Source organism: Arvicola amphibius, chromosome 14 (assembly GCF_903992535.2).
Source record: "Arvicola amphibius chromosome 14, mArvAmp1.2, whole genome shotgun sequence".
Classification (NCBI taxonomy): Eukaryota; Metazoa; Chordata; class Mammalia; order Rodentia; family Cricetidae; genus Arvicola; species Arvicola amphibius.
In genome coordinates this window covers 8,425,347-8,440,242 of record NC_052060.1, presented here as the reverse complement: position 1 = coordinate 8,440,242, position 14,896 = coordinate 8,425,347, and the positions used below count along the sequence as shown (strand labels likewise).

The following is a 14,896-nucleotide window of genomic DNA, read 5'->3' as shown; positions in this document are numbered from 1 at the left end:
ATCAGACAGTGACAACCTGAAGGAAGGAGAGAACCGGCTTCTCTGACCTCCACAAGCCTGCCATGGCAAGTGCATCCCCACCCTACCCCCATATTGACAGAAATAAGATAAAAGATCGACTCTGCCTTCAGGCTAGTCACCATCACTTATTAAGCATGGCAATGCCTGAAGCCCTGGGTTTGATCCTCGGAACTACACAAACAGGCAGAACATGGAGGCCAGCTAGTCAGAGGCTAACGTCTTTTTTAGCTACACAAGATTGAGGCTCGCCGGGGCTGGAGAGATGGCTCAGTGGTTAAGAGCATTGACTGCTCTTCCAGAGGTTCTGAGTTCAATTCCCAGCAACCATATGTGGCTCACAACCACCGGTAATAAAATCTGGTGACAACTTCTGTCTGCAGGGATACATGCAGGCAGAACATTGTATACATAATAAATAAATAAATCTTAAAAAAAAAGATTGAGGCTAGCTTGGGTTACATGAGACCCTGCTTTACAATTTTTAAGAAATTGTTAGGCATTTCATGTGGAGAGTAATTAATTTAAACCACTTACTTGCTGGTGTGTGGGTGGGTTAAGTGAAAGTTCAGCCTAGGACTGGAGGGGAATAACACACCTATCGAGAAATCATTCAACCTGGGGATTATTGTACCAAACAGAGAAGTCACAGAGAACTCAAGAGGAAATGAGAATATGTAGCGGGTTTCTTTATGTTTTATGAGCATTACACGCAGGGATTGCCCCCAAAAGTTGTGCCTAAATTTCCCAGCCGGTCTGGAAAATCTGGTTTGCAGGGCAGGCACACCGGAACCTGCACGACTCACAGCGCTTGGCCACCAGGGGGCGCCAGGCAAGCGGCGACCAGAGCAGCGCGATGGCTGCCGCACGGTTACTGCTGCGCCTGGCCGGACGCCTAGAGTCAGTGAACTTCACGCAGAGCGTGTGTGGCCTTCTGGGCGCCGGGCAGGGACCCGGGCCGTGGCACACGCACTGCAGCTTGGAGCGAGGACAGCTTGTCCTTTCCAGCCATTCATTCCCCGGCGCCTCGGAGAGACTTCCAATCCAGGTCTGGTCAGGGAATCGGCAGGGAAAGTGAGGGTGGATTGAGGACGGGGCGGTGGCGACAGGCCAGCTCCTCACGGCAGGCACCTCTAATTTCTCAAAGTCCCACCCTGCTTCAAAGCCTTACTCCGATCAACCCCCTCTTGTCAGAGACCCCCTTTCTGCCCTTTTGTGGCTCTGGACCAGAAGCCTGGGGGCTCCAGGACGGAGCTGCCCACAGATAGAGGTGTGGATGTGGGTGTGGCCGTTATTCTTCAGTCCAGTGACCAGACTGTCTTGTTGACCCGAAGGACATCCACTCTCAGCATTTCCCCCAACGTCTGGGTCCCTCCAGGTGAGCGCCTAGGAACAGACGCTGTGGAAGACAGTGTCCTTTCCCTCTACATTGCTACTGGGTGTCAGTCCTGTATAGTGGTTGCCCAAGGTTCGTGTCCACAGCTACAAACTTCCTCTGCCCACTGGAGGATGGGCTCCCTTGTGGAGACAACCACTGTTCACTATTGGGTCCGTTCTTCTTGCAGGAGGCCACATGGAACTTGATGAGGAGGTACCAGTCTGCCGACCCAACCAAGAGATCTATGAGTGGGGTCACGGTTGGGTGTGGGCTGAGGGACAAGGGGGGTTACACTTTGGACATCCTGATCTGCTCCCTTTGATTCCCAGGTCCTGGAGTGTGGCCTTCGAGAGCTGCAGGAAGAGTGTGGGCTACAGCTGCCCCTGGCCCAGGTCTCTTGTGTCCTTCTGGGGTTGTGGGAGGTGAGACAGACTTTCAACGACCCCTAAAGCCCACAGAAAAACCCTTATCTGCCATGGCCACTGGGGAAAAGAAAAGTGGGCAGTGTGGGTTACCCAAACCACAGCTGTCACCTTTATCCCTCTTACCTGTTACCTACCACCCACTCCATGGGTGTTGGGCCAGCATTTTGTCTCCCTAAAGCTCTACTTACAAAGTTTCAAAAATAGGAATTCTCTCCACACGCTACATTGGTGTTGTTTTGTTTGTTTTAGTCTGCCTACCCTCCTAGGCTGAGCTGGGGTTTCCCCAAATACCATCACCTCATTCTCTATGTTCTCGTCATCTCCCGGGAGTCACAGAAGCAGCTCCAGGTAGGCCTGGCAGTAGAGGACAGGATATAGCACCTGGTTCTGACTGGGACTCCGGACAAGGGGAGATAACAAGCTACAGGCTGCCCTTGCCCCTGGTCTGTCTTCTGCCTCCTTCTCCTAAGTGATGGATCAATATCTAACCCCAGGCCCGGATCCAAATAAATCCAAATGAGGTTAGTGCCTTTATGTGGCTGGGGCCAGATGTAGCAACGGTTGTGGCTGCCACAGATGGCACTGAGACACCCAGACTTCTCCAGACCCTACAACCCTCTCTCTGGTAAGAATTTTACTTTAGCTATTGGCATACAACAACATACATGCATATGCATACAGGCGGGAGATTGCAGTTTGGAGTTGCGTGTGGAAGAGATGTAGGGAGCGAGTTGGTCTGATAATTAAAAGACCACCTGAGATCAAAGACTCCAAATGTTAAGGGTTCACCCTCCAGCCGACTCGCACTGAAGCCCTTGGTCTGAGCCCCTACTCTCCTATGGTGTACTCTCCTTGAGTGTTTCCTTTCTGCTGTGTGAGGTTAACTCTCCCTTGCCTTATGTAATAGTTGGGAGGATTAAACGGCCCAACATACTAAAGTTCATTGTAAGCTACAAGGCACAACCTAGACAGAAACTGTCATACTCCAGTGCAACCGAACTGAAGGGCGACGGAGGAACCCAGCCTCTGGCCCTGCCCGTGTCCACGCTCCTGCGGACAACCCCGACCACAGCCGAGGACAAAGAGCGGGTCAGCGCTGGAACCAAGTTTGCTCTCAGGCTCTGGCTGCAACATCTGGGCAGCTGGAGGTAAGGATGACTTGAGGGCCCCACAGCACTGGCCTGGGTTGGGGTGGTCTGGTGCTCTTACAGATACCCTACACTTGTGGATGCCTCCACTCCCTCCAGGTAAAAGTGATGTTTACATGGAGCCCCGAGCAGCAGAGGAAGGATTGGGTTCTGTGAGATGGTGGATCTAAAGGCTTCCGCTATAAACCCTGAGACCTGAGTTCAATGCCCAGAATCTCCTTCAGGTGGCAGGAGGGGTCCTGCTCCAAAAAGCTGTCCCCTATTGTCCACATGCCAAGCAAAGGCACATATGCCCAAATACGCAGTAATAAAAATTTTTAAACGTCTTCTAAAAGTGAAAAGACGGAGCATGAACCCTCTTCCCCACAAACCAGGGGTCCAGATATTGAGATACGAAATCACAGAACAGTCACAACCTTTATTGTAGGCGAGAACCCTGCTACACCTCTGGGAACAGAAAGTAAAATCACAACATAGGGCCATGGCCCTACAAGGGCCTGAATACTGGGAAGGAGAACACAGAGCCCCCATGTCCCACAAAAGGTGCAGAATGATCTAGGCCTGACCACAGGTCACTAGAAGCGTAGGCCCTTGGTTGTTTAGTATAAGAAACATTGTGAACTTAAATATATAAATAGAGAGACCCAGGCAGTAGGCAGGCCAAACCCTGCTCCCGAGGCCCTGGGCATCGCAACTAAGGCCTTGTTTCTTCCTCAAGTCAGACTGGGAAGTAAAAGGCAGGGAGTGTCATTGGGTTTTCTTGTTTATGTACAAAAAAGAAATCTGCAACCCAAAATAGAGTTCTCTGTCCATCTCTGAAGCTTCATGTCTCAGATCTGCCTGCCACCTGTGTGGCCAAAGAGAACGGAATGAACATGAATAGGACAGACAGGTTTGGGAAGGGAAGGCATCTTGGGGGCCAGCAAAGTGCCCTTTCCCCGAGAAGGCTGTAGATCTGGTAAGGCTGAGGATCCCCCTCTTCCTTCAGCTCCCTCTCTATCTGCCTCCCACTGCCTAGGTCACCATACCCAAAGGAATGTGCAACCACCAAAATACTTCTAAAAACAGACCCCAACACCCTTTAAAACAGGTTAAATGTTAACCCTTTGAGTACCGGCCTTATTAGGCAGAGATAAGACCAAAAGTACGTATCCATGAAGGCCTCTGGCCAAAGACCCCTGAGGGATCAGGGTAGCCAGGGGTTGGGAACCCGCAGCACATCTGCTCAGTGCTGGGGGGCAGTGAAGGTTTCGTAATCCAAGTAACTCAATCCAAGGAAATGACATCTGACCGACAGCTAGTCAAAGAGGGTCCTGAAGGCAAGGGTCCACCATGCCCTTCCCTCAAGGAACTCCCGGGAGCCACAATGCTGCTGACACGGCCAGGAGGGGGTGCTGGAGTGGTGTTACGGTGAGAGCTCCCCAGTGTGGGGGCCAGTGGGCCCAGGAAGTGGGAAGGGGTTCCCCGGTACTGGAAGAAGTGGCCGAGGGTGTCCTGTTCGTCTAGCGAGGTGATGACAGAAGGGCCGTAGTGCTGGGGAGTGAAAAGCACAGCTGCCTTTCCCTTGCCTGCCGCCCCCCAGCACTCATCCCGGGGCCAACCCCCCCTGTGGGTACCAACCCTCATGATCTCAAGGCATTCTTGAGAAGAAAAGAGCGGGACCTCGCCAACTCTGCCCTACTTCCCCAGACCGTTCCCCCGTGCCTTGCCTTAGACAGCCCCTCCGGATACCCAGTTCTTGGCCTTGTGGGTGTCGGCAATGTATGGAACACCCACTAGGTACATGCAGGGGTGAGTAGGCAGAAAGAGAACTGCATGGCGGGAGGCAGGAAGGCACAGGTGTGAGCATGAAGTGCCAGCGGGAACAGGGAGAGATAAGCTACTACCCTCTCCTCCCACAGGAAAGCATTTTGAAATCCCTAGGGAAACTGGGCAGGGAAAGACAACGCCATCAGTATCTAGAAAGGACTCTTCTGAGGTCTGACTACTTACCTGACTCTCAGTCTGAAGGAAAGAAAATAAATCTAAACCTGGTGGAAAAGGAAAAATCAAAATCAACCCCCTTCTAACTCCTTCACCACAAGAAAACATCCCTCTACCCCCGGGCTCCGCAAAGAAACAGGTCTAGAGTGGGTGTAACAGGGATGCGTGTTTTACCTTGGATGTCGGCCCCCAGTGGGAAGGCAGGTGGGTACCCATGTAGTGGGAGACTGGACAGGAAATCGCTGCCCAGGGTGCCCATTGCAGGGCTTCGCAGCACCGAAGATGGCTGGTGACCAGATGTCAGGACTCTGAGGGGAGGGAAGGGGCTGGAGAAGCTAGCCAAGCACAGATGCCCACGGTCCGGTCCACCCACCCTTCCCTGCCCCCAGGCCTATGAGCAGACAGCAGTTCTGCCCTCCTGTCCCCTCTACCTTTCCTCATACCCTTTGCCTCCAGGAAGGGCGGGGATGGCGGCCGAGGTGACAGGGCAGTGCTTCTTGGTTGGGGGCAGATCTTCCTCATCTGAGGAGCTTTCCATTGTCAAGTCAATAACTTCAACCCTCTTCTTATTCTCTGATGGATTCCCCTCCTGGACTGGGCTATACTGGAGGCCTGGGGTGGTTAAGAAGACTGTGTCTCAGAAAAAGGGCCATCCATGATCTAGCTCAATTGGGGAGCAGGGGGTCACTCACCATCCAGCCCATACCCTGGCGGGGGGCAAACCTCAGATGCCTCCTTCTTAGGTTTCATTGGACACCAGGATCCATCTTCCATGAACTGGATCTCATCACAATCCGAACAGGAATTAAGAATTTCCATGAACAAACTAGGGGAGAAGGACATGGGAATTCACTGGGACACCAGTCAGTGTTCTGAGACTCACTCCCTGTACCTTAGTGTCCTCATCTGTACTACGCGCCTTATTGGACCTCTGAGTCGTTGCTGGAACAGCAATAAAGCACAGGCTGGGGCTGCAGCTTAATAATAGAGACTCTCTTAGCATGCGGGCCCCACGTTTGATCCCTAGCATTGTGGGGGCAAGTATGCAAAAGAGCTTCACAGTTCAGACAGGGTTTCTCTGTGTAGCACTGGTTGTCCTGGAGCTCACTTTGTAGACCAGGCTGGCCTTGAACTCAGAGATCTGCCTGCTTCTACCTCCCGAGTGTTGGGATTAAACACATGTGCCACCAGGTCCAGCAAACTTCACAAATTTTAGGTGCAGGCTTAACCTTCTCAAAAGATAATGTGAGAGCCCTAACGGAGGCTGTACAAGAAGATTAAGACTACTTAATGAGATCTGGTGCCCTCCTCTGGCCCGCAGGCATACATGTAGACAGAACACTGTACACTTAATAAGTAAATAAATCTTTAAAAACAAAAAAAAGAAAGTGTCAGGGCATGCACAAAACAAAACAAGCCGGGTCGTGGTGGCACACGCCTTTAATCCCAGCACTGGGGAAGCAGAGGCAAGCAGATCTCTGTGAGTTCGAGGCCAGCCTGGTCTACAAAAGCTAGTTCCAGGACAGACTCCAAAGCTACAGAGAAACCCTGTCTCGAAGAAAAAACAAACAAACAAACAAACAAACTTATTATGGTAATCTAATAAATACCATTTGTAACAGCAAAAATGAAAAGGAACGTGACTTGTGACTTGCTATGCACTGTGGGAAGTTCAGACAATTCAGGGTACTGCTCTGCCACTTGCTAAGGAGACCTTTCAGGTCTCTCCTCATCTGGAACGGCGGCACTCATGCCGTGGGGCTGTTATGAGGACTGACTGAGAAAATGCTCAGCGTGATGTCTTCCCTAAGTCCTTGATGTCACACACACACGGATGACTGGAGGAGATGAGGGTGAGAGCTGGGAGTAAGGAAGCCGTAAAGGGGGAGGGGGCGCCTAAGCGACTGTCCTAGGAGAGGGGAAGCAGTGAAGCCCTACCCGTCGATAATAAGGGATTCATAGGGAGCCTTCTTATCGCACACGGGACATGTCCACGTTGGCTTCTTCTCATTCATCTGTAGATAAAGGGCAGCATCGAAGCTTTGCAGATGGGCACAGGTAAGGGCGCGGCACGGGACAGTCAGGCGCATCTTCCCTAGCTGATGAGAGCAGAGGTCAGGCGAGAAAACTTGGCTCTAGTATCCTTAGGAACCCTCTTCAGACCGTAACCCAACCCTCCTCCCACTCCCTTTCACCCCGTATACCCACCGGGCACATGAGTGACACCCGCAGACTCGTAGTAGCCACCTCACTGTCGGGGTCAGCGGTCAATTTCTCCTTGACTGAAACAAGAGTGAGACCAGAGCCACGGGGTCAGCGAGGCTGGAAGCAGCCTGGAAGCAGAGAGGCAGCTGAGCATTGAATTTGGGGGCCCGTGGCACGGGACAGGAGCGGATCTAGATCTAGAAGGTTGGGTATGGAGAAGAGATTTCTCCATACCTGAAGATCTTTAACCACTGCAAGGTGAAATGTGGGCTATGTTTGGGATGATCTAGACGGAAGGGAAGCAGCACGTGAGGATTAGGTTGAATGAACTTTAGGGCTTTTCAATACGGAGAACTGTCTCTAAGTAGGGGTGGACCTGGGACTTGCAGATGCAGAAGTGTTGTGTGATTGGGAATGCAAAGCTATTTGCATTGCTTGAGGATCTAATTCCTCACCCGCAGAGATTGAGCAGAAGCATTGGGGAGAGAGACAGCTGGAGATCACGAGCTTGTGAAGGGCAGCAGGAACCCCTGACCCCAAGATGGGCGGAGGAAAAGGCTGGTACTCACTCAGTGCCCGGGAATGGTCTGGATTCCGGATGCCCTTCGCTCTGAGTTTTTGTAGAAGGGTCCCTGCCGTCAGCTGCCTCACCAGGTACACAGACAAGGAGTAATTCTACTTGGGGAAGGGGGAGGGGGAATTAGTTGCTGCTTCCTGCCTCCCCTTCCCCACAGGCTTTGTCTCACGAGAGACGGTGGCCTTAAGCAGAGAAGCCCATGAAGAGCAAGATGAATCCCCAACCCCAAACTAGATGGCTCCCCTGCAGCCTCTGCAGGCCTTCTGGCTATGCTCACCCGTCCAAACTCAGATGACCAATTAACCACAATGGTGTTGGGAACCGTGGCCGAGAGCCGAGCCAGGGATGTGATGTTGATTGGACGGCTGGGCCTCTTGGGCTCAGCTCCATTCTTGGTTGGGGGGAGGTAACCCTGAGGAAGGGAGGGACTTGTTAGAGACAGAGTGCTGGGAAGGGGTTCAACTCTCAGAAACCCTGTCTCAGATTACTCTGGAGGGAGGCCAGCTCGCTCAGGAGCAAAGGAGTAGGGATCCACTCTGCGGTGGCAGCAATGCGAAACAGCGGTCCTACATAGGGCAGGGTGAGAGGTTCACTTCCGGGGGGAGGAGCTTATTTATTAACCAAGGAGCCAGGAACCCAGTCACTGAGTCCCAGGAACAACAGGGACAGTCCTCATCTTCTACTTTCATCTGCTGTCATAATCTCTGAGAAGTCTTCTCTAAACTTTTGGGTTAAACTAGTGCCCCTCGCCTGGGTTCCGACGAGAATTATTCAGCCCTCTTTTATTTTACTCATTTTTTTACTAATTCTTTGAGAATTTCACACACGTGTTGTAATCCTATTCACTCCCATCCTCGATTCTTCCCAGAACCACCCACTCCTGTACTCACCCAACTCTGAGTCCCCCCTTATTGACATATTAGGTAGAGTTTGTGTTGCCCAAATACTCTTGGATGTGTGACCTTCCACAGAGGCATGGTCGGCCTACAAGTCAGCCCCATTTTAATACTCTCTAGATTATATTGATTCTTCCAGTAAACTATGCAGCTACTACATAGTGGGCACTGTGCTCAGCATATCTTGCCACAAGAGGTTTTTACTTAAGGCTTGTTGCCAAAAGGGAAGAACCTTTACCTACCGGCAGGGGGCAGAGTTTCCCATTAACCTTGACAAAGAGGTTAGGGGGGAAATAGTCCTCCTGCGGGCAGCTAGTCTCACAGAGACAGAACCTGGTGGGAAAGGACAGGATGAATGGGTAAGTGTTGCTTTTCTGAGGTGAATCGAGCAATGAAGCGGGGGAACTCTAGAAAAAAAGAAGTCAGAGATAATGTGCAGTCCCCAGCATCCCAAAGAGTCCCAGGGCCAGAGTGGTCTGGGCAGGACCAGGAGAGGAGTACGTCATCCCCCTATTTAGCGCCGTCCTTGTTAAGCAGCAGCTCACCTTAGCTGCACCTGTATAGTATAATCGCACTTGGCTCCCGGCAGAACCTCCCTGCAACGAGAAAGACACGTCAGTTCAGAGGGTGGAGATGGACAGAGAGAAAGATGTCCAAGGAACAGAGAAGAGAGGCAGAGGCAGAGGCCAGGGGACAGTCCCCAGAGCCGAGGCAGGGACAGGAGAGATGTACCTGGACGTGAGGATCTGCTGCACCTGCTGCGGGGTGAGCGCAAAGGTAAAGTGTGCTTCCTCAAACCTCTGGCTGGAGGTGGACGCTGAGGACACAAAGGCACAGTCACTCCCAAGCCCAGGCTTGAGAAGCCACCTGTTCCCATCCCAGACGGCTGAGCCCACAAGACTAAAACCTCAGAGGGGAGAAACAAACGCAGCCTGAACCAGAGTCCAGAAAGGGACTCTGAGGGACCACAGCCAGCCTTACCGAGGGTGGTGGGCCGGATGAGCTCCCCATAGACTTCATAGAAGGGCAGCGGTTTCATGGTGACATCGGGGTGCACAGGCTGGGGCAGAGGAGGATGCAGGTCCACCTCCCGCTTAGGGCCCAGCAAGGTGCCAGGGGTTAAAAGGGAGGGAGGGATGGGAGGTAGAGAGCCTGGGGAGCCTACAGGAGAGGCGCCAGGGGGCAAGGAGAGCAGCGGGAAATCAGAGGGCCCCAGGCTCTTTCGGGGAAAACGGCGGCGGTAAAGCTCTTTGATCTTCATCTGGACACTGGGGGCACAGCTGGACTTGAGGAGGTGCAGGGCCTTGGCTAGGAGCTCGTGCTTCCGTCCACTCTTGTTCCGGCCGGCGAAGCCAAGGAGCACCTGGAGCTCAGACACTCGGAAACTCATCACCATGTGCTGGAGAGAAGAGCCCAGAAATGATCCCTGTCATAAAGGCCTATCCTGCTGATGACAGACGCTGAGCTCCTGGGGGTGGGGGTGGGGTGGGGAGGGTGGGACAGTGGAGGAGCTGACCGGACTAGCTGAATCCACAGGGACTACCTAGCCCCATCCCCACCCCTAATCCAGACATTCCCTTAAGCTGATTATAGTCTCTCCAGGGCTCAGACTCTCAGGGTGTTCCTAGCCTCCTGGGAAAAACATAGGCCACTAGGAGAAGAGAAGGATTGGGGCAGGCAGCCCCACAAGGAAGAAAGAGGCCAGGTGGCTAGCTGATTGTATATCTCACGGCTCATCCCTCCCAATCACCTCAATCCACCTCTATTCTCCCCATATCTCTGAATTGAAGCTTTTATGGTCAGGGATTTAAATCAAAGTTGAACACTCCATCTTTATCACCACCACCCCACCCCTGAGCACGCAAGCGCAAGTGCACAAACACACACACAACTTTTTGAGACGGGTTTCTCTGTAGTTTTTGGTGCCTTTCCTGGAACTAGCTTCAGGCTGGCCTTGAACTCACAAAGATCTGCCTGCCTCTGCCTCCCAAATGCTGGGATTAAAGGCGTGCGTGCGCAACCACCAACCGGTGCATTATTTCCAGACCCACACTCCTCTAGTCCTGTTTTACTAGAAGGAAACTACCAAAACTTGTGGGGGAGAGGGAATCCACAAGTCTAGGTAACTGGCTTGACTTACTCCATCTGTCAAGGACTACTATCTTCCCTCTCTCCCTCATACATATATACTCATGGGCAAAGTTCTCAACAGAGACCCCAGGAGAATGAGACTGGTGTCCATGGACCCGGACACAGAAGCAAGGTTTTTGTTGTTGTTGTTGTTGCTTATGGTTATTTGAGACATGATTTCTCTATTTACCTTGGTTGTCCTGGAACTCACTTTGTAGACCAGGCTGGCCTTGAACTCACAGAGATCTGCCTGCCTCTGCCTCCCTAGTGCCTGTGCCATCACTGCCCGGCTCAGAAGTAAGCTCTTCAAGGGTGATGACCCAGTGGCTGTCCAGCACAAGGATGCAGCAAAGCCAGAAGATGGGTGATGAAGGGATAAGGTTCTGAGGGATGTCCTCACAAGTGGTTCCCTGAAGACTGGGGGGTGGGGCAAGACCTCTCTCCTTGTAGGGCTCCCTTCTGTGAATGCCTAGATCTAGTCACGGGGCAGGTCAGAAGCTCTCCAAGTTCTTTTCCCGTCGGACTCCTTTTCAGGAATGTAACGAGAACCTTCTCCATTCTTAGCTCCTCCTACTTGTTTTTATTTCTCCATCGGCTTTATAACTCATTTTTCCATCCTATGGTTTACACTGCTCCACCTCTCCAAAGACAGCCCCTCACCAAGCCAGTTCCTCCTTCTCAGCCATCAGGATGCTCCTGCCCCATCCCTTAAAGTACACTCCCATACGGCCCCGCCCCCTGCGTCTCAGCTGCCAGCTGGTACTTCCCAGGGCTCAGATGCCAACAGCAGCCCCAAAGCCTCCATCCTGAGCTGCAGCTCCCCGGGAGCCTGGCAACCTTCGGCCCTCGTCTCGGAGCCCATCTCTACGTCTCCCGCTTACTGCCTCATCCCTCGGCCTCACGGACTCGTCCCTACGCCTCGGGAGCAGCTCCCGGTCGCCCGACACCACCCTGCAACCACCTACTCCTCAGAGCGGCCACTGCCCACGTCCCCGCCCCCTGTGCCTCGGCACCCAGCGGCGACCATCTGCCCCCCGCCCCACCCCTGCATCTGCCCCGCGGCCCCGCCCCCGGGGTGCCGCCGCAGCCCCCCTTCTGCCCGCCCCGCCCGCCCCGCCGCTGCCCCGCGCATCCCTGCAGCCCCGTCCATGACACGTCGCCCGCGCCACCCCGGCACGCGGCGCCCAGTCCGGTGCGCTCCCCGCCTCGGCGCGCAGCCGAGCGAGTCTGACGGGGCTGGGGGAGGGGGCAGGTACCTTTTAACTCGCCCCGCTCCGCCATCTTGAGACATGCAGGCGCCTCCAGCCGAGCCGGAGTCTCAGGCCCAGGGACCAGCGCAAACTCTCCGCACCGGCGCCGGCCGCAAAGGCCGCCTGCTCCCCCCGTCCGGCCCCCTACACCTCCCCTTCCCGGCCCCGCCCGCCGGGCTTCGGACCCGCCGCCCGGCCTCGCCCCTTCTTCCGCATCCCCGCCGGCCCCGGCGAGTCTCCGGCCGGGCCGGCGACCGGGTGACCCCGCGAGGGGTAGTGTGCGGCGCAGGGATAGGGGCCCTGCGGCTAACGGCGAGGGAGGCGGGCCCGGAGGGGACGGGCTTCTAGGGAGCCCCGGGTACTTGAAAGATGGAGGGAAAAGTATCCGGAACTGCCGGAGCTCCAAGAAATGGGGAGGGGCGGCGAAAGTGGAGCCCTTGTCCCGGGAGCTGCAAGTTTAGCCGGCGAAAGCCCAGAGTTCTGGCAAGTCCGGGAGTGAAGTGATGCGCTCCGGCCGGATTTGAGGGAAGTTGGGGACTTGAGAACTGTCAGAGAGGGTGTTGCCGATACTTCTCCTCCTCCCCCGAACCCGCAGAACTACGAGCGTTAGCTCCTGGCTGGCGCCACCCGACTCGAGGCTTGACCGCAACAAATTGGGTGCGGAAGGGAAAGACTTACCTGCAGAGTCGCGGGGGGTTGGGCCCCGGTGCGGAAAGGGCTCGCGCCGCTCCTCGCAGGCTGCACAGCCTGGCTTCGGTCCGGCCGCGGACGCTGCAGCCTCAGCTCCGCACGGGCCAGGCTCCGCCCCGGCTGAGCGTTGCTGCTGAGGCCGCCCCCCTCCAGGAGAAGCCCGCCAGGACTCGGAGAGGGGAGGAGATGCGGAAGCCCAGAGCCAGCGGGAGCTGTTAACTCCTGGGAGCGCTTAGGAGAGAGGAGACTTCGGCGTCCAGACTCTCAGTAACTCTGTGATCCCTTGCCGAGAGTAGGACGGCGCTGGGCGGGGAGGCAAGAGTGTGTGCACTGGGAGCCTGAGTTTTTAAAGAGGGCTAGGATGAGGTCTCCATCTGCCTAGGGGGAAGTCTGGGCTACCAATGGAAAATAAACAATTCAAACCCTACAGATGGCCCTCTCATCCCAGACCTCCAAATATGCTTACAGTAACTAGGGGTCCCACCATTTTGGTGTCGTTCATAACGAACACAGGAAGGTACACATACAATTCTGCCCCCCCTTTGAAATGCCCACTCCTTCAAAGCTTTGCTCCTCCCTCAGTGGGCCCCTATCACAACCAAGCTGGCACTCACTTGCAGACTTGAGTATTTTCTTTCTTTCTTTCTTTTCTTCTTTCTTTATTTCTTTCTTTCTTTCTTTTTTTTTTTTTTTTTTTTTTTTTTTTTTTGGTTTTTCGAGACAAGGTTTCTCTGTAATTTTCTTTTTTTTTTTTCCGTTTTGTTTTGTTTTTGTTTTTCGACACAGGGTTTCTCAGTAGTTTGGGGGCTTATCTGGAACTAGCTCTTGGACCAGACTGGACCAGACTGGCCTCGAACTCACAAAGATCTGTGCTGGGATTAAAAGCCTGGGCCACCCGCCGCAGGAGTAATTCAATGGACGTAACTCCTTTAGGGAAGTGTGCCTTATACTAGCTATGGTCATTTGGGGCCTAGAGGATAATGTCATTGTCCATTAAATATTTGATAAGGGGGAGATGAGTATTAAAGTGCTAATCAGGGATTGTTAGGTGCTGGGGGCTTAAAACCTTTCAAAAAAAAAAGAGTTCAGCCGGGCGGTGGTGGCGCACGCCTTTAATCCCAGCACTCGGGAGGCAGAGGCAGGTGGATCTCTGTGAGTTCGAGGCCAGCCTGGTCTACAAGAGCTAGTTCCAGGACAGGCTCCAAAGCCACAGAGAAACCCTGTCTCGAAAAATCAATCAATCAATCAATCAATCAATAAAAAGAGTTCAGTCTACAGCAGAGGCAAGTTGTTATAAAAACAATGAGCATGCAAAAATTAAAAGCTTTAACAAATACTAGGAATGATCCTATTTAGTTTGTCTTCAGTTTGTAATCCTTCCCATGAGCACCAGTCCAAGCCTTCAAGTCATCCAGTGCTAACCGTATCCCTAGGTACCCACCCCGATAGACCGCAGTTGACTACTTCTAGATCTTGTTCCTCCGGAAATGAGCACCCTCTCCTAATGCTTGGCCTGGAAGCGCTTGTAATCCTTGCTGCCTGAAATGATGGGCCCCCCCTCAAGCTAAATTGGGACTAAGTATTTGGCCCTAAGTCCCATCTGCTGCCTCCAGCATCTGGGTCTTAATCAGGCCCTGATGCTTTTTGTCTGTTCTGGGGGTGGAACCCCAAACCTTATACATGCTAGGCACCTTGTACATGCCAGGCACCTTGTACGTGCTAGGCACCTTGTACATGCCAGGCACCTTGTACATGCCAGGCACCTTGTACGTGCCAGGCAAGGCTTTGTACTGCTGAACTAATGGCACAGTCACCTGAGCTCGTCGATGAATCCCTATTCTTTTATTTCTCCTTAAACTTGATATCCCTTTTTATCCAAGACTTTGTGATCCTAGACCCCCAGGTGAATAGGTATAGAAAGTAAATGTATAAATCAGATATTCACTGACAATAAACTATAAAGAAATTTCCTTCCTCTCTCTCCCCCTCCCCAGATAGGGTTTCCCCGCTGAGCGTCCTGGAACTTGCTCTGTAGGACCAGGCTGGCCTCAAACTTGCAGAGATCTACTATGTCTGCCTCCCAAGTGATGCCATTAAAGGTGTGTGCCACCACTGTCCGCCATAAAGGAATTTCTATACTTCTTGAGACAAATAACTTTACCATTTATTAACGATGAAAGCACCATGTATGGTGGC

At 53.2% G+C, this 14,896-nt stretch overlaps 2 protein-coding genes across 3 annotated transcripts; one reads left to right on the top strand and one right to left on the bottom strand.

The window, feature by feature from the left end:
* Positions 1–874: 874 nt before the first annotated feature.
* On the top strand, positions 875–3,169 carry Nudt17 (nudix hydrolase 17). The gene is made up of 8 exons (XM_038311952.1): positions 875–1,066; positions 1,213–1,396; positions 1,584–1,609; positions 1,726–1,818; positions 2,071–2,169; positions 2,316–2,446; positions 2,811–2,969; positions 3,069–3,169. Exons 1-8 carry the CDS (start codon positions 875–877, stop codon positions 3,070–3,072), a joined length of 888 nt encoding a protein of 295 aa, XP_038167880.1. The 3' UTR covers positions 3,073–3,169.
* A 556-nt stretch (positions 3,170–3,725) lies between these two features.
* Positions 3,726–10,048, bottom strand: Pias3 (protein inhibitor of activated STAT 3). 2 transcript variants are annotated; one of them, XM_038311148.1, is made up of 13 exons: positions 9,612–10,048; positions 9,363–9,447; positions 9,176–9,226; positions 8,873–8,963; positions 8,012–8,146; positions 7,727–7,832; positions 7,161–7,234; positions 6,891–7,051; positions 5,645–5,778; positions 5,384–5,564; positions 5,127–5,260; positions 4,962–4,999; positions 3,726–4,502 (listed from the first exon to the last, which is right to left on the bottom strand). In XM_038311148.1, the coding sequence occupies exons 1-13, from the start codon at positions 10,024–10,026 to the stop codon at positions 4,236–4,238; spliced, it is 1,872 nt and encodes a 623-aa protein (XP_038167076.1). In that variant the 5' UTR covers positions 10,027–10,048; the 3' UTR covers positions 3,726–4,235. The 2 variants fall into 2 exon arrangements, with proteins under 2 accessions (XP_038167076.1, XP_038167077.1); XM_038311149.1 differs by having other exon boundaries at positions 5,396–5,564.
* Between the last annotated feature and the right edge of the window lie 4,848 nt (positions 10,049–14,896).